General features: G+C 34.8%; 1 protein-coding gene across 1 annotated transcript in view; it reads right to left on the reverse strand.

The window, feature by feature from the left end:
- LOC150095815 (phosphatidylinositol 3,4,5-trisphosphate 3-phosphatase and dual-specificity protein phosphatase PTEN-like) overlaps positions 1-26704 on the reverse strand; it is a 248026-nt gene that overhangs the window by 83047 nt on the left and 138275 nt on the right. The window contains exon 8 of the mRNA XM_090408810.1: positions 25781-25944. Coding sequence (XP_090264936.1) covers positions 25781-25944 — 164 coding nt within the window. The remainder of the gene's footprint in view (positions 1-25780; positions 25945-26704) is intronic.

A 26704-nucleotide genomic window follows, 5' to 3' on the forward strand; every position in this document is an offset into this window, starting at 1 on the left:
ATAGTTTAATCTGAGTCTCAGCTCTGGGAAAGTCACAAGGCAAGTAGGCTCTAAGACAGGGGTTCTCAACCTGCTATTTAACTTATAAATTAACAATATATACCCTCTACCCAAAAAGAAACTGAACTTTTTGAAAATAGAAGAAACCAGCAAGGCCACCTATTGTATCTTTTTGGTTGTGGAAAGTGACAACCTTCATTAGTGTTGTGTCAACTGTTTATGACATTTGTTTCATTAGAAGCCGAAATATAGTGCCAAGAGTGGCAGTGTGTTTTGACGAATGGTTGGAATATGAGTATCAAACAAAGAGCTGTGATCGACTTTTGTGTGAAACTTGGTAAAAGTTTTTCCGAAACACATCAAATGCTTCAAAAAGCATACGGTGATGAATGTTTATCCTGTACTCAAGTTTACGAGTGGTTTAAGTGATTTCAAAGTGGTTGTGAGATGCTTGAGGACGAAGAAAAGCCGGGCCATCCAAAAAGTGCGTGATTTCATCAAAGAAAACTCGAAATCATCCGATTTCGAGAAATGAGATTGATTGAAGATGAATTGAGGATTCCAAAATCAACTGTGCACAACATTTTGACCAAGAGTTTGGGCCTTCGTAAATTGAATTCATGATATGTTCCCCACAAGTCGACCGACGACCAAAAAATGTATCAAATTGAACACTGCAAGGACCTCATTAAAACCACTCGTAAGGACTCAAACTTTCTTGAAACGATCATTACTAGTGACGATCGTTTCAAGATGGGCTCATACTCAAAACGTGGTGTTTTGAGTATGAGCCCGAAACAAAGTGCTGAGTAGAGACCATCAGAAGAGTAGCATCCGAAAAAAAGTCGCTTGGAGAAGTCAAAAGTAAAGACAATGCTGATTTGTTTCTAGGATTCCAAGGGCATTATCCACAAAGAATTCGTTTGCCTGGTCAAACTGTCAATGGTGAGTTTTATCTCGAAGTTTGAAGCAATTGATAGCAAGAATTCATTGCGTATGGCACGAATATTGTGATGCAGGCAGCTGGTCACTTTTGCACGATAATGAACCATCTCATCATTCGAACATTGTGAGACAGTTTTTGAGCAAAAACCAAGTTTGTGTGTTGGATCACTCGCTGTATTCACCTGATTTATCTTGCGGTGACTTCTTTCTCTTCCCCAACTTCATTTGCCAATGGAAGGAAAGTGATATGACACCGTTGAAAACGTTCAGCGGCAGTAACCATGACCCTCAAACAGTATCCCAAAAACCAATATAACTCATTTAACAAATTAATTGACCGTGCCAAACGTTGTATTGAAGCTGAGGGAGAGTATATTGATTGAAATAAATGATTTGAGTAATTATAATTGGCTTGTGTTTTATTTTCTATCAAAATTTCGGTTTTTTTTTGGACAGAGGGTGTAGGAAATGACCTGAGGAGAAATATTCAGTTAATTGCTGATGATGTAAGACTGGGTAGAGCAATAGTAAATAAGGATAATGTGAACATCTTGAGAATAATTTGAATATACTAACACTATGGGCAAAGAAGAATGGTTATCGGTTTAATGTGGTAAAGTGTAAGGTTAAGCATTTTGGGAGGAAAAGATTACCAGCTATGCTGCACTGATGGAAATAAACTGCAAGCAATTATGGAGGCTAGGGATTTGGGGTTTGCTAGTCCACTCTGGGTTAAAATTCAGAAGCCATACTGTAAAAGTCACTAAAATAACTTAACCAGGATTACCGGGTTATTGAAGAACACACTAAAAAGCAGAGATAAAGTGCAATGAAAGTAGTATGGAACCCACACTGGGGATCACTAACTGATAGTCCTTAGATTGTGAAGAAGTTGGTTGTTGAAGATTTTCTCCACCACTTCTGAGAATATTGGCAGATGACTTTTATTTCCTTTTTTTATAGACAGGCTATATAAAGACTTGCTTGCCTGCTGTTTTGAGTAGATACCAGATAAAGTTTTATATAGGTGATTAGGATGGGTGTTAATTCTGGAGAACAAGTTTCAAATGAGGATTTTTCTGACATTCTTCAAGCAAAAGAGCAGAGGATGTATACTATGAGAAGTTTGTGGTAGTGCAGGAAGAATTTATCTTGATAATCTATACAGGAGTTACAGGAAAAGACTAATGCCAAGACTCTTATCTTTAGCAATGTTACTATGGTATCATTATAATGTGAGTGGTGGAAACAAGAGTTATGCCTGACAGCTTCAGCAGGAGACTAGAAGGCTTCACTGATATTTGAGAAAGAGGCAACTTTTGGCATTTGGGCTTCATTAGTCTGCTTTGGAACCGATGCCCATTTTCATCCACTTTTTTTTCAGGCTGTAGTGCAGCTGAATGATTAGCTGGAGTTATTGCCTTGAGCCATTAAATATATGTTGAATTTTATCTTGAACTGCTTAGGCACATTTTTTTTCAAAGAATTATGATCTGAAAAAAAGACAGAGAATGAAAGTCCTACTTCCAGTATGAATTATTTGATCAGAGCAAGTGTGGATCAGGAGAGCAATAACAATAATCAGAACACAGAAATCCCAGTGGTCACGATGATTAGAACCATTGCTGTGTCATAGGGTAGGAGGCTGAGAGGAAATCAGTCTGAAGAAAGGAAAGGTGGATAAGGTTATGGTTTACCAAACAGAGAGCAAAAATCTACAGAGTGCTTGATGGGAGATCTGGTTAAAAAAAAGGGCCAGAGTGGTGGAAGAATGATAAAGATTATGTGGTATTCTGGTTGGCAGGTTAATAATTAATGTTAATAATCATTGATAGCAAATAATAAGACTTCACTTCTGACTTGAATTTGAAATCAAAGAAGGGGAATGCCAATTCGCAATGAAGAAGTGGAGGAATTTTTCAACTCATCAGAGAAGGCAGCTGATATAAAGAAAAAGTTTGTACTCGTTGAAGATCTAAACAGAACAACAGGAAATGAATGCCAGACATATATTAGCGAACAAATTAATCCAAACACTCACATTTTAAAGAAAAATTGTAAACTTCAAAAAATTAGGAAATTTTGAAAGAAAATAAGTACAAAAATTAAACACCAACTTTACCTAATAATTTATATATGCTCCTCTGTTCCTAATAAGTACATTAATTCGTTTAGGCATGGACTCTACTAATGTAGAACACATTTGTCTTATTTCTGCATCTCAAAATGATACTTTTATAATGGATTGTAATGACTTTCCAAATCCCTTTTTCACTATGACTCACAAATATTCTATTGGGTTAATGTCAGGAGAGTTACCTAGCCCTGAAGCTATTGATGTGATTTTTGAGAAACTCTTCAACTTTTTTTTTTTGAAGGGTGGCATGGAGTGAGAACCTGTTGGAAGATGAGTTTTTTTTGTCTTTCTGGATCTGTGGGACCACTCTTTTCTCCAATATTGTTATGTATTAGTCACTTTTCATCATACCATCAACAGGCACAAGTGATCCTAAACAGTCATGTGACAACCCCAGAACATCTTTTTAGCTGGATATTTAGAAACATGTTTAAGGTAGGCAAGAGAAGTCTTCTTAGCCACTGATTTGCAAATGTAGGGTACTTTGCTGGCTCTGCTTGGATAAAGAAATGACTCTCATCTGAGAATATGACTTTCTTTCCCTTCTCAATATTTCAATCTTTGTACACTTTTCCCCACTAGAGCCTCTTTTTCTACATAGTCTTCGTCAAGTTTGTGATTGTTGGAAGCTCCATTTTTCCAACAATCTTTGACGGACTGTCACGTCAGAAATATTAATCCCATTAGCTGCCAGGTCTATTTAAGTCTACAGAAGACGATCTTGGATTAATTTTGCTTTTCGTAACTAGTAAGCAATCTTGAGAAAGTGTAGTTTTCCTTTCCTGTCAGGACTAATCCTCTTTAAAATCGCATTAACAGTACCCAAAACAACACCAAACTCATTAGCAATTTGTCTTTGAGCCACGGATCTGTGATGAGAAAGATTACATATTTTTGAATGCTTTCTTGAAGATGTATCCATTTTATAACTACACAAAATGAATAAAACACTATGAATGTCAACTTGTTTACACTATTAGAAACACATAATACTATTAATAAACATCGTACAGACAGTTAAAACAAGCAGCACTCAACCAAAATAGTGAACTGAAATAAACCAAACCAAAACTAACTGTACAGAAATGTGTTGGGGAAAATGTGGACAAAACTAGTAATAATGGTAAGTACCTGCTGGATTTCCATTCAGAACACAATCGTGTAGTAGCAACGGGTAGCTGCTACTACACAACCGAAAAAAATCACTAACACAATGTTCCGACATGTGTTAGTCCTCTCCATGTGCATATACATGGATAGAGATATCTTAAGTTAAAGATGCGAAGGAATTATATTCTTGGTTTAATCCTTTATCCAAGTGTAAGTAAACAAAGTTTGGGCACGAAGTATTTTCCTGACTGAGTTACTTGTATTCAAAAGAGATATCTTCATGTGGGTTCAGGACACATGCATACATAGTAGATTTGAAAGAGAAAGTGATCACCATTTCATTCTGAGTAGATTAAAACTAAATAACATAATGAAAAGAAAATTATGTAAAAGCATTTTAAGAATCAAATTTAAGCATCTTTCAGAGGTGAACTCTAAAAATATACAAATATTATTGGAATAAACATAAAGGTGTTTGAAAACAATAATCATATCACAGAGACTTAGTGGCAGACTCTGAAAAACACATCGATTCATTCAAACAGAGAGGAATATGGTGAAGTTGTCAGCAAGGATAGAAAATTCAGAACTCTACGGTGAATACAGGAAATGAAAGAGACGCTAATGAAAAGAAGAAAGCATATTGAAAGTTCCAGATGACCTAAGAGAATAGAGAAAAATGTAATAAACCAAGGCAGTGAGTAAAAGTAAACAAAAGTCTTGAAAAGAATTTGCTAAGAATAGAGAAGATAAATATTGAGAACGTGGCAAGAAGCTCTGAAGGATATTGAAAAAAGTTAGAAACTGAAAAAGGCATCACGAAAACTTATGACTAAAGATATTCTAGATGTTTGGAGTAAATATTATGAAAGGTTGTTAAATTAAACAAGAAGTAATTCTCAAAGAAAGAGCCATACGGCTTCATAATGGTGTCATAAATTATATAGAAATAGTGGATTATAGTGTGTAGGGCATAGAAATAGTAGAAAGTTTCAAAATTTTGACAAGAGAGCTTCCAAGAACACATTCCTAGGGACTGAAGTTGCCTTAGCTTGCACTACTTAAAAGACACAAGTCCTGCTTAAGTGTCTATATTAGGGCCTTTTAATAAAGGTTTCACTGGCCTGACGGAAGTTTCAAACTAGCTAGTTCTCTTAAGAGACAATGCAGAAACCTTTAGAGAGCAAAAACTCCCATTCAATGACAAAGCAATCTGACATCAGAGAATTGTATTTTTGAAACAAGAAGTGATAAAAACAGTAGTAGAAAATATTCAAGAAGAAAGCAATGATAAGAAGATTGAATCCCAGATGATTGGAATAGAGCACTCATAATTTCCATCTATAAAAAGGAAAATTAAACTGAATGTGCGAATACTGAGGAATTTTCCTACTGAGTATTCCAGGTAAGATTCATCATCATCATCAAATTCCTGCCACGTACCTTCAAGGGGTGCAGGATATCATAGTACTACATGGAAAATTTACATCATTACTAACTTCTTATCTACATTTTCCTCCAAATCAGTCTGATACCTGTCAAGACTCCAACATTATCAGATCTTATATTTCTATCTTCTAAGGCACTTTTTACCATATCAATCCACCTATATCTTGGTCTTCCTCTGGATCTTTTTTCTGCCAACCTGGCAGAGAACACTTGTTTTGCTAATCTTTCCTCTCCCATTCTGTTTAAGTGACCAATGAGATTAACTCTACTAATGCATTCCTGGATGCTGGTATTGCTATTGATGCCATCTGTTTATGCCCCTAATCTTTCTCAGCACTCTCATATCTGTAGTCTCTAGTCTTTGGTCAAGTGTTTTACTTCTGACCCGGCTCTCAGATCCATAAGTTAAAATTGGTTCGAACACTGTCTCGTATACAGCTAATTTAGTGTATTGACTAATTTCTCACTTATTCCATATAAATTTATTCAGTTGACTTCCTACCATACCAGCTTTGTTGATTCTGTTGTCTATTTCCATATTTAATTCACCATCTTCACTAAAAATCGTGTCTAAGTATCTGAAATGTTTACTTGTTCTATAGGTTCTCCATTCATAATGAAGTTGATATTTTCAATGCTTCTCCTATTTTCATTGTCTTTGTCTTGTTATTTGCTGACCTTCATACCAAATCTATTACAAGAGTTATTCAATTTAGTCAGGGAATCTTGCAGACTTCTAGTGGATTTATTTAGAAGTAAAACATCGTCCGCACATAGCAAAGAGCTGAGATTAACATCTCCAATTCTCATATTAGGTTTAATGTCCGTGCGGTTAGCCTAGTGGCTTTGCGCTTCACAACCATATGCCTGGGAAAGGAGTGTCCTAGGTTTGATTCCTGTCAACAACGTGAGGAGCTCAAGGATCTTCTTCAGCCATAGCCAAGTTAGTCGGTCTTGGGCGTGAATAGCAGGGTTTTTTCCACCAGTTTATCTGGTGTTTTTCATCCTGCAAGCAGTCAAACCAGTTCGAAGACACACATGGATTACAGTCCAAAATACTGACCCAGCCATAAGTCTGATTCATCAATCTATGGTGGTTCCGGAGCCGGGATAAATTATTATTATTTTTTTTTGGGGGGGGGGACTAGATGGTACCGTGAACTCCCATATAAAGGGGGAACGCTGTATCATCACACAGAATTTAATTCATTTATTTTATCAGATTTAATAGCACTTTCCTTCATAATGTGATCCATATAGATAATGAACAACAGAGGGGATAATGTACATCCTTGTTTGACACTATTAAACCATCTTCCTGTACTTCTTGTAATTCTAACTGTTGACTTAAATAAATAAATAACTCAAATAAAGACTAAGTATTGCTTGATATAATGTCCCATCAACACCATATAACTGTGTTTTGAATAGCTTCTCTCTTGGCACCTTGTCATATGCCTTTTGCAGATCTACAAAACTTAAATACAGATCTTTGTTATATTCCCATGATTTCTCAACTATTTGTCGTAAAGTGCAAATCTGATCCTAACAGCCTCTATTTAGCCTGAATCCAGCTTGTTCTTCATCAAACTTTTCTTCCCACAATCCTTCTCAACTGTTTCTCAAGTATACTTGCTTAAATCTTGCCAGGAACACTCAGTAGAGAAATACCTCTGTAATTCTCACATTCAGTTTTATTTCTCTTTTTATATATGGGTACTATGACAGCTCTACTCCAATCATCTGGAATTCGTCCCTCTGAACTATGAAGTGCAGCCACTGTTAGACTTTTATACCTTATACTTTTTTACTTTTATACACCAACTATTTGTCTTAAATGAAAATCTGATGCTGACAACCTCTATTTGGCCTGAATTTAGGTTGTTCCACGATTTTTCTTAACTAATGTAATAAATTTGGTTTGAAATTCAGCAATAAAAAGAGAAAAACTAGGAATATAGTAACCTATAAAACAAGTAAAAGGTAGGCAGAAACCGTATTCAGCTATTTTTCTCTACAACTTCTAAGCAACTCTCCACTAGTATATTACCATATGCATGCACTAGTTCAATAATCAATCAAATTCCCCCAACAAAGTGAACAAAAACATTACATTCATATTTGTAAATTTAGGGACACAAAAACACACGTGTTGAACAGATATTTTATTAATTACTAATAAAATAAAACTTGACGTTTCGACCCCTATATCGAGGTCATCATCGGAAGAATACAACTGTATAAGGAACCAAGCTACATGCTTATGCCCTGTATACCGGTAAACTAAATCTATGTAGTTAATAAATCCCTTTTCCTAGCCTGATCTCTAGTGATAAAAAATAAATAAATAAAATAAAATAAAATAAATAAATAAATAAATAAATAAAAAAAAAATATATATATATATATTATAAATAAATAAATACAAGTACAATAAACTGCTAAAGTCCTCATGTATTAATATTCTTCTGGATAGTTCTGATTGTTATAAAATGATTTCTTTCAGTTGCTGTTGAATGTTCCAAACACTTCACCAGGTTGTCTTCTTGTAGCGGGATTTTTCTAAGGCTAGTTTAGGTTGTTATACAGGTTGTAGATGGATCCTCCACATTCTTGAAATGGTTAGGCCATCATTTTTGTTGAGATTTGGGTTGTGTTTGAGCATTTCACATGACTCTTTAAATTTTCTCTCAAACCAGGTTTTGGTGCGGTGTAGGGACTTGGTATTTTTCCAGTCAATTCTGTGGTATGTTTGGAGTGCGTGGTCAGAAAGGTCGGTTTTACCAAAATGGAGGTATTTAATGTGTTGTTTGTGTTCGTCTTGTCTGATTGGGATAGTTCGCCCTGTTTCCCCTATGTATGGTATGTTACATGTGCATTGTATTTTGTATACCCCTGGGTGTGCAAGGTGTGGAAGAGGATCTTTAGAAGAACTGAGTAGGTGTCTTAACTTATTTTGGGGTTTAAAGGTGATTTTAATGTTGTATTTGCAAAGTGTTCTGTCTATTTTTTCAGAAATGCCTCTAACATAAGGAATGGCAATAGCATTCTTGAAATCTTTTTTGTCCTTACTGGTATCTTTATGGAGGATCTTGTGAATAGATTTTTTACTGTATCCATTTTTGATAAATGTTTGGTTGATGATCTTGTATTCCTGGTTTAGAGCCTGTTCATTAGAACAAATAGTTAGGGGCTCTGTGTTTAAGGGTGCTTATGACACCTAGTTTTTGTGTTGGGTGGTGGTAAGAATTTTTGTGTATGTATTGGCCTGTGTGTGTAGGTTTGCGGTAAACTGAGAAGGAGAGACAGCCAGAGGGAAGACGTGTGACGTGTGTCTAGGAAAGGAAGAGAGTTGTTTTTTTCCATTTCAATGGTGAATTGGATACGTTTGTGTTGTTTGTTTAGGTGACTAAGGAATGTATTTACGGCTTCGCGGCCGTGGGGCCAAATGGCGAAAATATCGTCGACGTATCTGAGCCAAATTTTGGGCTTTAGACATGCTGTCTCTATAGTACGTTGCTCAAAGTCTTCCATATAAAAGTTAGCTATTGGGGGAAAAAGTGGTGAGCCCATGGCTCTACCTTCTTTTTGAAGGTAAAAACTGTTTTGCCACACGAAATATCTGGAGCGGAGTACGTGGGCAAAGAGGGCCGTGATGTCATGTGAAAATGGGTTCTGTAGGAGCAAGATCATGTCATTGATCGGGACATTGGTGAAAAGGGAAGTTATGTCAAAGCTGACTAATAAATCTTGGTCGTTGAGCGTAATGTCTTTAATTTTATTAATGAAATGTTGTGTATTTTTTATGTAGGAAGGGGACTGACCTACCAATTCCTTGAGTGTGGCAGCTAATTTTATGGCTAAGTGATAATTTGGGCTGTCACTTCCTTCAACAATCGGACGAAGCGGTGTGCTTGGTTTGTGTATTTTTGGCAGGCCATAAATTCTGGGTGCACGGGCATACTGAGGTATTAATTTTTTTGTTGTTTCTTCGGGCCATGTGTGGACGGATTTGATTAATTCAGTTGTTTTCTTTTTGTTACGTTTACGTTTTGTGGGGTTGTAGTTTACCATTTGGTAGGTGTTGTGGTCCGATATTAAATGGTTCATTTTTTCAATGTATGCTGTATGGTCTAAAAGGACAGTGGCATTGCCTTTATCTGCTTTCGTGATTATAATGTCTTGGTTATTTTTTAAGGATTTAAGGGCTAGATTTTTGGTTTCGTTCACATTTCATTTACATTACATTTAAATGTCATCTATTGTGTCAGCTATTTAGGGACAGTTTTTAGTGAAGATGTTATTAAATATGGAAATAGACAAAATTTTTTTTGCAAAACTAGTATGGTAGGAAGTCAAATGAATAAATGTAAATGGAATAAAGGAGAAATTATTCAAAACACTAACTAGCTGTATATAATACAGTGTTCGAATCAATTTTAAATTATGGATCTGAGAGCTCAGTTGTATAACACTTGATTAAAGACAGTGTAAAATATCTCATGATAAGTAACTTATCATGTTCGCTTTTACATGTTTTTCTTGGGAGATTCACTTAAAGAAATGTCAATTCTGTCTGTAATAAACTTTCAATTTTAATAAGTTAACCATGGGCCTTTGTTAAAATAATGTGAGGCATGACATCATTATATAACACTGTTAACCCATGTCCATATGTGGCAATTTCAAAAGATGTGTGAAGTATGATGTCATCATGTTCGGATGTCAATACATGACCATATATGGAAGTTTAGAGAGACAAGTGCATGAGTATAATGGAAGTCAGCCTATAAGGCAAAACTTCTAGAAGGACTTTGACTTAGGTTTCTCAATCTTCTCTTACCTGGTGTCGTTGAGATGTGAGGTGTCGTTGAGTGTCGTTGAGCTGTTCAATACAGCTAATTGAAAGAGAAACATTGTAGGTCTTAGATTTCTGAATCTTCTACTGGGGATCCACTGCCATGAGAAGTATTGTCTATCATCAGACCGTCTAGCTAGTAAAGAGCTGCAGAGTGCAGCCATGTTAAGGATCCTAGAGGGCATATAATAGTCGATGACTTGAACAAAGAAGAAAATTGGCGTGAGGTCATGGACGAGCCAGCAGAAGATAAGAAAAGGAGCACTTTCATGTGGACAAAAGGTTCATGTAATAGACAATGATGAATGAGAATTGCAAGTACTTAAACATGTGATATTCCTAAGCAAGACAGCACCATCAAATGTATTTTTGAATATGTAGATTAAGTTGCATAACTAAAATCGAGATAAGCTCACTCTAAATGTCTTTTAATGTCAATTGTGTATAAGTAATTATTGTAAGAGTTAGAAGAGTACTGTACTAGATAATATAGATTAATACTGAATTAAGCTTATTTGAAGTATGCCTTCTTTCAGTTTGTGTATGTATGACTAGCAGGATGCTCTAGATTGTGATTTAACTTCAAAGGAAGAATTGAAATTAACAAGGAATTACAATACAATGTGTGTGTGTGTGTGTGTGTGTGTGTGTGTGTGTGTGTGTGTGTGTGTGTGTGTGTGTGTGTGTGTGTTAATATAGATCAGGTTGTGTAAATAACCTTTAGATTTAATTAAATGGTTTGTGAACAGCACATTGGACTGATTCTGTCAAGCACTATTCCGAAAAAATTCAAACCTGCATAAGATTAAGTTTAAGTGATCAACTAAATAAAAGTATAGATTAACAAAAGGGGAGAATACAAACAATATCTGCTTTGTCTTTAAGTTGAAAGTCTTATAATCTTGCACTCAATATATGATCTAACTGGCACAGAAAACAAATAAATTTGTTAGACTATAGAGTGTGAGAACATAAGATATAGTAGAAATAGACGATTGGTGGCAGTTGACCATTCATGAAGTTTTAAGTAAACAATAAAAAAAGAACAAAGCAGGGTTGAGAAATAGGTACCAGAAATATGTAACAGAAAAAAGAATATAAAACAATATATCGACTTTTTTTAGCATTCAGGAATATGTGGGCAGAGCTAACTCAGGTGGTATGGTCACTTAAACAGAATGGGATAGAAAAGGTTAGCAAAACAAGTATTTTTTGTCAAGGTAGACCAAAATCTAGTGGATTGATATAGTGAAGAAGTGCCTTAAAAAATAAAAATATAAGACTCGACAATTTTGGCATACTGACAGAAAATTGTCAATATGAAGTTAGTAACGATGTAACCATTTCATGTAGGTAATATAGAGGATACATATCAGGAAGATGATGATGATCTAAATCAATTAAAGCTTTCTGCACACAATATCTCAACTTAAAAGAAATTTTTTCAAGTACGAAAAGCAAACTGTTTCAACAAGTCTAAGTAATTTTTCATTTTCATTACAAGAGGTGATAAAAAATTGTGATTCAGATTATTAACCTTTAGCAATATTTTCATATTAATTCAGATTAGCAAACTTTAGCAACATATCCTCTAATCTCTCTGTTTACCACCACCTGTAAATCTGGCTTCGTCTATTTCCTGGAGTACAGTGCCATCAATGTGATACACGACTTATAATCTATTTATCCCAAAATGCATAACTTCACATTTCTCAACATTAAACTGACACCCAACCTTTGCCCATACTGACAGCTTACTTAATTTGTCCTGCAAGCTCTCCACATTGCCTTGATTAACTATTATGTTTCCTAATTTTCTATCATCAGCAAACAACTGAATATTCCCTTTCAGGTTATTTCCTATATCATTTATGTACAAATTAAACAGCACTGAACCTTGTGGTACACCACTAGTTGCCTGTTTTCGCTTGATTCTGCTCCTCCATATACCACTTTTTGATATCTGTCCAGCAGCCATCCTCTTACCCACTTAGTCAGGGTCATATCCATTCCCCATTTGTTCTAATTTGCATAATGGAATTCCATGTAGTATTCTGTCAAACGGCTTTGCAAAATCCAACAAAATCATCGGGTAGCCATTTCCTTTATCCAACTCAGCTCATACACTATTATAAAAAGTTAGTAAATTACTAAGGCATGACTGACCCTCATACTGTATCATGTTTTTATCTACCCATTCTTGAATTCTCTTTTTTGACCAATTTTTCTAGTACTTTTACCACCACATCTGAGATATTGATTGGTCTATAATTTGCTAATGCAGTCTTAGAACCTCACTTATGCAAAGGAATTCTTTTGCTCTCTTTTACATGTATATGCATGTTAAAGAACAAGCCAGGAGAGTGACTTGGTAAGGACAACAAAAGCAGTATGAGCAAAAATTGGTAAATGATAGCATTTGCAATTTCAAATTTGAAATATATAGCATTTGCATTCAAATGATGATGATATCTCATCATCATCATCAACAAATTCCTGATATATACACCCTCAAGGGTATATATATATATATCAGGAATACAGGATATGATAGTACTACATGAAAAATTTACGGCATTACTAACTTCCTATCTATAATTTTCCTTGAAATCAGTCTGTTACCTGTCAAGACTCCAACATTATCAGATTTTATATTTCTATCTTCTAAGGCACTCTTTACTGCATCAATCGACCTATATCTTGGTTTTACTCTGGTCTTTTTCCTACCAACCTGGCAGAGAACACTTGTTTTGCTAATATTGTTTCTTCCATTCTGTTTAAGTTACCATAGCCACTGATATTAGTTCTGCTAATGCATTCCTGGATGCTGACAGCGGCAAGTTCTTTCCTGATATCCTCATTTATAATATGATATTGCCATTGATGCCATCTGATCATGTCCCTTAATCTTTCTCAGGACTCTCATATCTGCGGTCTCTAGTCTTCGGTCATTTTTTTTTACTTCTGACCCAGCTCTCAGATCCATAAGTCAAAATTGGTTTGAATACAGCTAATTTAGTGTTTTGGCTAATTTCTCTCTTATCACATATAAATTTATTAAGTTGACTTCCTACCATACCAGCTTTGTTGATCTAGTTGTCTATTTCCATATTTAATTTACCATCTTCACTAAAAATCGTGCCTAAATAGCTGAAATGTTTTACTTGTTAGTTCTCCATTCACAATGCAGTTGATATTTTCAATGCTTCTGCCTATTTTCATTGTCTTTGTCTTGTTATTTCTAACCTTATTGTTATAACTGTTAGATATGGTAATATCTAACAGTTATTCAATTTAGTCAGGAAATCTTGCAGACTTGTAGCAGACTTATTTAGAAGTATAACATAATCTGCATAAAGCAAAGAGCTGACATTAACATCTCCAATTTTGATATCAGATTTAATACCACTTTTCTTCATAATGTGATCTATATAGACAATGAATAACAGACGAGACAATGTACATCCTTGTCTGACACCAGATTTAACATTAAACCATCTTCCTGTACTTCCTTCAATTCTAACTCTCTTGGCACCTTTTTCATATACATTTTCCAGATCTACAAAAACTTAAATACAGATCTTTGTTATATTCCCATTACTTCTCAGCTGTTTGTCGTAAAGTGCAAATCTGATCCTGACAGCCTCTATTGTGGCCTGAACCCAGCTTGTTCTTCGCCAAGCTTCTCTTCCATAATCCTTCTTAACCGTTTCTCAAGTATGCTTGCATAAATCTTACCAGGAACACTCAGTAGGGAAATACCTCTGTAATTCTCACATTCAGTTTTATTTCCCTTTTTATATATGGGTACTATGAGAGCTCTACTCCAATCATCGGGAATTCGTCCCTCTGTCCAGGCATTCTGAACTATGCAGTGCAGCCACTGTAAGACTTTTATATCACCATACTTGAGCATTTCTGGTCGAATATCTACTCCAGCTGCCATTTCCACATTTCAGACTTTTGACAGCTTTTTCTATTTCAAGTATGGATACGTATTCCTGATTGCATGCCTGGTCGATGTTTTTTATCATTGTGCTGTCATCACTGCTAGTTTCATTTAGCAATTTTTCGAAGTAATTACTCCATATCTCAAGGATATCTTTTTCTCCATATCACCTTTATCATCTTTAATTCCTTTTACAGCACTCTTTCTGAGCTTCTTCAACAACCTCCAGAATATCTTGCCACCTTCTTGATATTTATTTTCTATGTTCTTACCAAAGTCTATCCATGACTTTTGTTTAGCAAGTTTTACACAGTGTTTAGCTTTCTTACATTTGTCCCTGTATTCCCTAAGAGCACAAGCTGACTTATTTGCCAGGAACTTTTGATACACTTTCTTCTTTTCCTTCACTGCCTTTTTAACTGCCTATGTCCATAGAGTTCTGATTTTTCTATCCTTGCAGATAACCTCACCACATGCCTCTCTCTCGCTGAATCAATCAACGTTGTCTTCAGAGCTTGCCACTGAATCTCCAAGGTTTAATTCCTGTTCTAAAACTCTTTCATTTTTTCTTGAATAATGTTTGTATATTTCAGTCTACAGTTCGCATCTGAGAGCTCTACTCAACTTTTATTCACTTTAAAACTTTCTTACATGTTCTTCTTTTCAATATGAGATTCAATTTTATCCTAATCAAGACTAAATGCTGATCACTTTCAATTTCAAATCCTCTGTACACTCTAGTGCCCTACACCAGAGAGAAAACATCACTATCAACAATAATATAGTCAATGAGACTTTTCTTATTCCATGCATCTTCACTCCATATGAATTTGTGCACATTTTTATGTTGAAACATGGTGTTAGTAATAGCCAGTCCATGTCTTGAGCAGAAATCTAAAGTATTTGCCATTATTATTAGCTTCACTCTTTTCTCCAAATTTTCCAAAAATATTTTTGTATGTATGACAATCATTTCCTAATCTGCTATTTAAATCCAGTTCTACCTTAGCAGAACCTTCTGTGAGGCCATAGGCACAAATAAGTCTCATTGTCCAGTTCCCCATTCTGATATTTGCTCACATCACTCTCTACTTGAAATTGCCGGCCATTCAAGAAGATTAGCCTCATATTTAGTGTTGAATACTATGGCTACCCCTTCTTTTCCTTGATTGTCATTGCCTGAATATGACATTCTGTATTTATTGCTCAGAAATATCTCACCAGGTTTTCTCTTTTTTGTTTCAGTCACCCCCTACTATTTCGATCTGGTACTTATCCAATTCCTCAGCTAGCTCCATTTCTTTGCCATTCAGGCTTCTTATGTTGATAGTACCGATCTTGAACTCTGCTGATATTGAGTTGGGGTGTGTTTTAGGGTTTGTATCAGTAGCTGACTTTTCGCTGTTTGCCCTGGTTCCCTGGAAAAAACAACGGGGGCCTTGTTTAACCAGGCAATGCCCCAGCCGGCATGAAATTTTATGATGTTGTACCATCATTTTCTATTTTGGTCTAAGCCAATAAGAATACAATTAATTCTGTTAAATCCCAAATTGCCAGCCCATCGTCGTTCGTTCAGTATCCAGGTAGATACCTAACAGGGTCCACCACGAGAAGGTGAGGAATGGACATTAGGTCAGAAGCCCTGATTGGTTCTCCAGATTCCTTTTAAAGGCTATGTGGAGGTCTCATCTCAGTTATATAGCTTTGACCCTTAAGCACCCCCATGATGATGATATTTAAAAAATAATATTTTTATCTTGTGTTTTCATGTATATTGTATAGAATTATGGCACAAGTTTCTCTAAAAACAAGAATAAAACTTTCTGCTTCTATGATTTCACAAACAGATTCATCATACCAACACTCTGTTCCTAGGCAGTAGCTTTCAGAATTAACCATGATGTACAATTATTTTTTAAATTAGTACTGAAATACTGAAAGTGTGATATTACTGGTAAGTTTAATTATAGTAATGCTAAAATGAATAAATAGGATAGCATCTGGGAATAGGGAAAAGAAATTTCTTGTAGGACAACTATCAAAGGCAATCTGTAATGGATGTAAGATTGAGATCTTACATCTGATTATGTAAGGTGTTGATTTATGATGTTGTACCATTCAGGTACAACATGATAAGGTGGTGAAGATAGAAGGAATAAAAGAGTAGTGATAAAATTGCATAAGGCCCTGATTACTCTACTTCTGAATTATAGTTTGCAGATCAGATTACTAGGATTTGCAGATGAAGAAACCTTTAGAGCACATACAAAGGCTAGCAACAAAAAATGATATCACAGCTATGGAACTGTGGCAGTGTGGATACACTGTGGGTATTATTATTATTATATGGGCACCTCCTCTATGGAGTCCAAAGACACTCATCGCAGGGGACTCAATCTATCATATCTTCCCTTGAACCCATTAACAGAAAAAGCACTCACAACAGACTCTGGCAACCCATTCCACTCATTCAACTCTCTAAGCAAAAAAATCTAGTCCTCACATCCCTACTGACCACACCTTTATTCAACTTCCAGGGATGACCCCTTGTTCTGGTCCCTCTAGCCAAATGCTGAAATATTTCCTCTGCATCTATTCTATAAAATCCTTTCTCTCTCTATGTTCACTGGGCATCTACAGATGCCGTATGGTCACTCCGATGCTCGGTGATGTTCCACACCAGGCCTCGCCATGTAGTCCTGTTGTTTGCTTTTCTGGCAGCCTCAACTCTCTGAAGATTAGTCACTCCACACACGCCATCCATCCATCTCATTGATGGTCTACCCCTGCCTCTTTTTCCAGGAACTTTACCTTCTATTACTGTTCTGAGAATAATAGAGTAATACCTTCTATTACTGTTCTGAGAATAACAGAGTAATACCTTCTATTACTGTTCTCCTTCCATCCTTTCTATGTGTCAAAATATTTTAACTTTCTTCTGTTAATATCCTTAAGGAGCCCTAAAGTTTTACTAATCTTTTCTAACACCCATTCATTTGTATGCCTTTCAGTATATGATATCCTCAACAGCCTTCTGTAACACCACATCTCAAAAGCAGATATCCGTTTCTTATCTGACTTCTTTAGGTTCCTAGTCTCGCATCCATAAGTCGCTGTTGGAAAAACAACTGCATCTAAAATCCTCAACTTTGTTCCCATGGAGATAGATCCATCCTTCCAGATTTTAGGCAGGTCTCTGACTGCTGTTTTAGCCATTCCTAACATTTTTCTGACATCTTCTGAACAGCAATTCTTCACATTAATAATGGATCCCAGGTACTCAAACTTGCTAACTTCCTCAATTCTTTCTCCATGTTTGTTTTTCCTTTGAGAACAATGAGCTTAAAATCCTTTAAGCAACTTAAATGTTTCTATCATACGCCCTCTTTTTCTTCTATCAACCAACTTCTGCAATCCACACACTTTCAATCTATTCTCGTAGGGCACATTCTGCAGGCCACTCACCATCTTGGTCACTTGCCTCTGAATCCTCTCCACTGCTTCCACATCCCCAAGAAACCCAGGGCACCAGACTTGAGCACAGTAATCCAGATGAGGGCATATGAAGTCCTTATAAAGAGGAATTACAACTTCCAAGTAATCTTATGTGCTACCTTAGCAACATGTCCTCTAAACTAACTCTCTGTCTACCACCACTCCTAAATCTCTAGCTTCATATATTTCCTAGAGTACAGTGTCATCAATGTGATAAACGGCTTGTGATCTATTTATCCCAAAGTGCATAACTTTACATTTTGCAACATTAAATTGACACCCATTATTTTTGACTATACTGACAGCCTATTTAAATCATCCTGCCTTGATTAACTATTACTCTACCTAATTTTGCATAATCAGTAAACAACTGAATATTTCCTTTCAGGTTATTTCCTATATCATTTATAAATAAATTAAGCAGCAAAGGTCCCAGCACTGACCCTTGTGGCACACTACTAGTCATCTGCTTTCGCCTCAATAAATGAATATGTGGAAATTTTTGATTTTCATATGAGTAAGGAAGTTTTTTTTTCTTTCTTTAAACAGAAAATCAGTCTCCACGCCCCCAAACGATAAATTAGTTTCAGGAAATATAACAGACTGTGTTTCCTAAAGAAAATCTCCCACAATGAATTGTAACTCCATTGAGGTGCTAAGGAATAATGATGAGAGCTCTGAGAGCTGATGATCGCAAAATCTTTGATCTCTATACATAGAGTATTATGATAGGAATATCAAAGATATGCTCTCAAAACAGCACATATGTCTTCCTTCTATTAGTACATTTTGTAAAGTGTTCTACTACCAGAAGATACTATTTCAAATGCTTTGGCCTTCACTAGTGACAGGAACAACCTTGTGCAATATTACATATTTATTTAGGTTTCGAATCAGAATGGGCTGGCAATGACATTCACAAGAATAACTGAAAGCTCAAAGGGAAGGGAGATGTTGAAATGTATGTACCAAATGCCACACGTATCAAAAAAAAGGAGAGAAGTTTTTGGCACTGGTCAGCACTGGATGATAGAAAAAAGATATAGTTTCAGGGACAGAATGTAAGTAATATTTTCTTTTCAAAGAGGACAGAGGGAACAAGACACAAGAAAGGGTATATTACTCATGATTGCTGAAGAACTTTAACCAACAACAGAAGTTAAGCAGAATATTAGGTTTGAGAAAGATTGTTCATTTGGGGTATCTAGTGTGAAATAGAGACCAATAGGACAAAATGTCTATTATCGGTTACTGCTATAGACTAGGTGGGGATCCACAGGAAGATTTGGATGCCATGCATCAGCAGATTAGTACAATGTGTACAGAATGGAAGGAGGAAAGGGCACATGGCAAGCAGCAAATGGAATCTATACAGTTACTAAGGGATGATTACCTGAAAATAATGTAATGGAATTAAATGGTAAGATGCTTGTTGCATTTTTCCCACATAGGTGGGTCATCGGCCCCCAATAAATAAGAATGTGCAAGATGACCATGACAGGCAGAGTCTAAGAACAACTTCCTCTCTTCTGTTTCTATGTTGACTAGACTGCCAATACTTCCTGCCATCGGGCAATTAGTTTGATTTTATAAACTGTCTGTAGTCTGTATACAGTAATGTCAAATAGTGCATCTAAAAAGTATGAGCTGATCTAACATGATGATGGATGGGATTCGACCATTATGGGGTATTCTGCCTTGCAGAACTGTAGACTTAAGACCCATAATCCAGCTCTAGCTCTGAATGCATAAGTGTATTATAAAAATGAAGCACATTCAGTAGAGGATAGAGTGTAAAGGAGATTCAATGCTCATTTGAACTTTTCTGTCAAAGATGAGTCCTAATGGCACTGGTAACATCAAACTATGGACCAACTGATTAATTCAGAAGCTGAGTGAAAAGTGCATTTTCAACAGAAGTGTACATGGATACTTTTTTTATGCTGAAAACCTGAAGCCATTACTAAGAGCCCATAGAAAGAGAGAAAAATCCATTGCTTGCTGAGGTTGTCTTTCAATTACCCTCATGTTACAAGAATGACAGTAAATTGTGAAGTCATAAAGATATAGAGCATTTCCTATTGTGGGAGAAAGCTGTTCAGTAATTGGGCTAACTTTCATAGCAAAAAGTGTTGGACTTAAGACAGTCATGGGAACACTAGATAAAAAAAAAAACCTGGATAGAACATTTTTAATACAGGAAGGTGTCCTCTGAGACCTAGGTTATACAGATCTTTTAATGTCATATCTCCAGGCTGTGTCATAAGCTTTTTCTACATCAAAGAACACTGAATTTTTTTTTCTTTTTCCACATCAAGGAACACTGAATTTTTTTCTTTTTCCACATCAAAGATCTGTTTCATGGGATGAGTGTTTATTATTACACATTGGAAAATTAGCTTTTCTTTTATGAGCATTCTAGTTTTTAAAGCGGTAACTAATTTTGCTTGTATAACAGTTGGAAAATTTTAGGTATAAAGCACATGATTTCACATGTTGGTGACGAATTCATACATCCTTTCTTCTTTTCTCCCCTTCAACATGAACTGACTTTTTGGTTCTGCCAGCTATGGTTCTCTCAACTGTGAGCAGACTATAGTCTAGTAGAAGTTAATTTTATTCAGTTCATCTAACAAAATTTAATCAGAAAAGCATATCATATGAAGCTCTATGTACAAGACTCTTGATAATACCTATATTCTGTCATAAATGATGGTGAGAGGATGAGTGAATGTATCTATCAGTAAATGTTGGCTTTTGAATTATTAAGTTATTCAAAAAGGATAACTGGTTACTGGATTCACGTTCAATAGTGAACTAGATATGGGAATAGAAGTTTATTTTCTCTAGGAACCAAAGTAATTCTAACTTGGAGTGGGACTAGACTGCAAATATATTATCAACAAAATGTAACCATACATGAGGCTGAAGAAACATAGCATCAAATAGTTGTTTTTCTAGATGATCCATAAAATAATCAGCTAAGGCTGGTGAGATATAACTGCCAATTGATATTCCTCGAATTTGTTTGAACAATTTATCAAAAAGTAAACAAGGTGTTATTAATAAATGAAATATGTGAAAAACAAAGAAGCAGTTTTATTTAAATAATGCTCAACTTCTCAAACATGAAAGTACTTTAAAAAGATTCTTGGTGAACCATTTTGAATTAATTTCTTGTATTCTGCTATCATTGGCTAGACAAGCATATTTCATGCTTAAAAGTAGATTAATTTGCAAGTTTAAAATATTAGAAGGAAGAAATCACCACAATATTCAACAAATAACTGAGTCTAATAATAACAGCTGGGTTATAAATTGAACTAATAGACTTAACAAATGATGAACTAAATATTTGGTCTAAAGGTTCTGATTTTGACTCATCTCCTCAACATATACTGTAGCTTACTTAGAATCATGGGAAATTTGTAAAAAAGTATCAGAGAATTACACACAGATGAAGAAATATATTACATTTTGAGACTGTCCAAATTCTATACAAAGAAAAACAACCTCTTTTAAATATACTCTTCTCAGAAGTATAAACTCTTTGCTCCCTATGCCAGAACACCAATATTATCATCACAAAGGCTAACAAAAGTAATACCACTGAGTATAATTGTAAAATTAATATCTATTGAGAAATAAATCAACCTGCAGTGTTATCAGCAGGGATCCAACAAAAAGTCAAATCATCAAATTAAATAAATTATTGGACAACATACAATTGTGAGAAGCCACTATTGTTCAGAGGTTAAGAATTCATCAAGGCTGTCTGCCTTGTCTCTATGGTTTTTCCAAAATGTATAAGGATAGCAACTCACTATGTCCAGTAGTGGACTGTATTGGATCTCCTACATACTATCTTGTGAAACATCTCTCTCTCTCTTTCTCTCTCGTCATCTTCAAAATCTCAATAGACACACTAGATCATATATTAAAAACAGTCTTGAATTTAAAGAGAACATAAAAGATCTATATCTGTCTAAATAACAATTATGGTTTCTTTTGAAGAAGTCTACCTCTTCAACATACTACTACAAGAGACTTTACAGTTTTTACAATCTGATTTCACAGAAGACACTGTTAACCTATTTAAATTCGCCATCAATGCAAGCTAATTTACATGGCATAATAAGTTGTTAAAATAAATCAAAGGAACAGCAAATAGGCAATCCTATCTCACCAGCTTGTCAAAGGCTGAACAAACCAATGAAACAAAAAGCAACAGCATAGTGGTCAAGAGGGGGTGCATTGTGATATATATATATATTCTTGAATTGGAATATATATCAATACTTGAAACAGAAAAAAAAACTTTCATGGCTTACATATGTAAACCGTGAAAATTATTTAAATATTTCATCCCTCCATATTTTAGCTTTTCTGGTTGAATATCATCTACTCCAGCTGCCTTTCCACGTTTCAAGTTTTTGATGATTATTTTAATATTAATATATATTCCAATTCAGGAATATATACAGGTAACCCTCGTATAATGCGGTCTACAAATTGTAGACCCTTGTTCAACGCAGTACTTATACAACACGGTTTTGACAAAAACGCCGTCTAGAAATTGTAGTAATCCTTTAACTTTTCATATATTTTTCACTGTGTGACTTAAAAATCAAATTTTATCTTCTTTAAATTTGTGCTTGCCCGTATCGCGCAGGTAGTTATAAAAAGGTTGTTTCCCCTAATTTAAATTAGGAGGAACCCATCTAGAAATTGTAGTATCGCGCAGGTAGTTATAAAAAGGTTGTTTCTCCTAATTTAAATTAGGGGGAACCCGTCTAGAAATTGTAGTATCGCGCAGGTAGTTATAAAAAGGTTGTTTCCCCTAATTTAAATTAGGGGGAACCCATCTAGAAATTGTAGTAACCCTTTAACTTTTCATATATTTTTCACTGTGTGACTTAAAAATCAAATTTTATCTTCTTTAAATTTGTGCCTGCCCGTATCGCGCAGGTAGTTATAAAAAGGTTGTTTCCCCTAATTTAAATTAGGGGGAACACCCTTTAGCACACATGTACGTCAATTGTATACTGTATAAAGTGTTTATTGTTGAAAATTGTCTTCGTTTTCTGCCAGGAAAGCGCGTTAAAAATCATAAGTGTGTTATCTCAAGCCGAGCACTTTATTTTCTGGTGAGTTACATACATAATTAATATGTAATGCTTTTTTTATGTAAAAAAATTATTTTTATAGTAATGGCCACAAATTGCATTGAAAGGGAAAAAAATGAATATTGAAAAGAAAATTTGTCTCGAAGAAAAAAAATTAAAATCATGGATTGGTTGAAAAATGGAGAAAAACCAGTTGCTGTAAGGACTTTGAATTTAAATGAATCAACAATCAAACACAATGAACACAAAATCCGAGAAAGTGTTTATTGCTGGGTCAACGGTAAGTGCAAAGCTCGTTGCTCGTGTATGCAATTTTCTAAGAGAAAAATGAAGAAATCTCTAATGATTTGGAAAGAAGATGCACTCAAAAGAAAATTCCTTTGGATGAAAATATTATTAACCCATTAACATACCAATTAAAAATCAGAAAGCGGTAGTTTTTCTGCCAATTTTTTGGGCGAGGGCGATTTGCTGGATCAAATTCATCATTTGAAAAATAATGATGAATTTGTGCAAACACAAACAAAATAGCTGATACACGCCGTTGGCAACTTTTCTCAGGTGAAAGGAAATAGGCACAAGATTGTCTAGCGCCTATATTCGGTTGTATTTATATGTGAAACCAAAATTCAAAATCAATTTTGGTGCAATAAACAAAAGACATGTCACAGACGTCTTTGTATGTTAAGGGGTTAAACAAAAAACTCTCAGCATTTATAAACATTTAAAATGCAGACCAGGTCTTCAATGCTGATGAATCCGAGATATATTGGAAAAAAATGCCAAAACACACCTATATTTCAAAAAATGAAAGATCAGCTCCTGGATTCAAAGTTTCCAAAGAAAGAATTACTCTACTGTTTTATAGTAATGCATCGGTAATGATTACATGACAAAACTAATGTTTATTAACCGATCCTCAAATCCTCGTGCTACGAAAGATTAAAATATGCATTTATTTTTATTTTGCCTAAAACATTTATGTATTACGTGCGATGAAGCTTAATCACAATTTGTAATTTTTATAATATGTATTTGTGTCATAGTTTATGTTTTCTTAACTTACATGAATTACCTGAATTAAATAAAAAAATATTTTTGTTGGATATGTCATTGTTGTTTATATAATTTTTTTTTAAAAAAAAAAACGATTTTGGAACATAACCCTACTTTTTGTATGTGATCTGAGTCTTGCATAATGCAATTTATATAACACGGCATTTCTATGGAACCTAACATCCGTGTTATATGAGGGTTACCTGTGTATATATATATACATATATAAAACAGTACAATGCATTCCCATTGAGTGTTTTTGACCACTATGCTGTTGCTGCTTGCTTCATTCAACGATCTTTCAAAGTAAACATTCCAGACATTTAGGATATCTTTATTTTCAATTTTCATGTCAACTTTATTATCTTTGATTTTGTTTACAGTACTCTTTCCATTATTTCTATGCTTTTTTTCAACAGCCTCCAGAATATTTTACCACCTTCCTGATATTTATTTTCTATGTTGTTACCAATGTCTTCCTATGACTTTTGTTTAACTAGTTTTATGCAGTCCACTTTCTCACATTTTTCTCTGTATTATCTTTCTGTATTCTTCCTTTGTTATTATACTTCTTACATTCCACATAACTACTATCAGAATGAATGTAATTCCTAATCTTTTACCTTTGTCCTTTCCTGGTCTTAATCCATAATTTCTGTCTGATTATTTCCCATTTGAGCTTTTGAGTTATAGAGATTTTAACTTGATAAGGAAATCAGCCTCATGCCAACTCTCAAATTGGTGGACCAGGGCATATCACCAAAACCTCCCTAAAATTTTTTGATGAGCATATCTTTTCTCGATAGCATTAAATGATTTCTTTTTCACTGATTTGCTTCAACCACTATCTCAAAGTCAGCATCTAATTGCTCCACTAAACCAATAATTATCAACCATGACATGAACAGAAAAATGACTCAATTCTCTGCATAAAATGCAAGTAAGATCATTATAAACAATACAATAAAAATCAGAGTTCAGACATCTCATGTCTCCAAATACTTAGACCTGTACATGCAGATGTAACCTGCCTAAACAATAGAAATGTAACACATGTCCATCAGAGCATGCTCAATACATATCTTTATTTCACACCTACTGTCACAGAATTTATCTATCTCTCTATATGTATGATTTACGTGACTTCCACCCATGAAAGCTGTAAACCTATAACACATTAGTAGTGTAGATGGCTAAGGACCCCCCCCCATTTTTATTAATGGTTTCATTAATTTTTTGTGTTTTTTTATTATTTTTTGACCTGGTCCGGAAACTCTGCTCTAGAGACCAAAAATGAACTTTACAAGCCACTTCAGGCTTATACAGGGCAGCAGTAATCCCACACTGGAAGATTAAATTTATCTTCCATCTAAAGAAAACCAATTACAAACATCACTGCCTATGGTGGTATTCGAACCTGCAGCCTGCTGGTTGTTCAAGTGGATACATTAACCACTTGGACAACCAAGCTGATATTAATTACATAAACACTTGTAACTATTACTTTCTCTCTCATCTTGCAGCTATTTTTTTATTAAAATATATCACACTAATATGACTAAAATGTTCCTAATGAAGGTGCAATTATAAAGTTTCCATGTCTTTTTTTTTTTTTTTTTTTAATTTAAACAAACCTAGAACGTTTTTCAACTTGCCTTTTTCATCATTTTTGGCTTGTTATAAAATTCTACCTTTATATCTCCACAGACTGGTAATGTATGAGGAATTTCAAAATAGAGGCACCTGGAGCCTCTCCTTACTTCTATCACAGGAGATGTATATAACTTAGCTTTAGGTTGATAAATTACAAAGTATGGACCTAAAAATAAAAAAATAAAAATTATAAATATCTAATATTTTAAACTAGTCATGTATCAAAATAAGTCTTAACATATTATTTAACAACTTAACAAAAATAATATTATTTGAACTGTTTGCTATTTTGTAACACAAACAATGACAGACTGAGAACTAAAAGAAAACAGCAGCTTAATTTTAAAAGTACCTGCAGCATATGATAGTATTATTTTATCTCTTTTTTTGAAATGTAAAACAGATTTTGGACACTGAAATGTGAAATACTCTCTACAGAAAATTACAAAGCAGTAAGAAATTAAACATAAAGGCAAATTGAAAAAGCAGCATTATTACTTCCAAGAAAAGTAAACCAAATTACATTGCTCCAAATCTCTAGTGATAAGAACCAATCAGGATAGTATAAATACAAACAGAGCAATTTTACAGAGCATGGGGAAAAAACTTCTAAGAAAAAGGGGAGGAATTTTTTGAACAAGCAGTCAACATAAAGAAAATGGAAAAAAGTGGTCCTTGTTGTCGATCTGAACAGAAGAGTAGGAAATGAATCCCACCAGGAATGTTTTCGGAAAATTTGGAGAAAAGGACAAAGCTAATAATAAAGGTATTTGCTGGGCATGGATAAGTCTTTACTAACACCATGTTTCAACAAAAAATATGCACAAGTTCAAATGGTGAGAAGATACAAGAAATAAGAAAAGCTTCATTGAATACATCGCTATTGATAGTGACATCTTCATGATGGTTCAGGATACACGAGTGTA

This window comes from Typopeltis vanoorti, chromosome 19, assembly GCF_054136105.1.
Source record: "Typopeltis vanoorti isolate ZY-2024b chromosome 19, IOZ_Tvanoo_1.0, whole genome shotgun sequence".
NCBI lineage: Eukaryota > Metazoa > Arthropoda > Arachnida > Uropygi > Thelyphonidae > Typopeltis > Typopeltis vanoorti.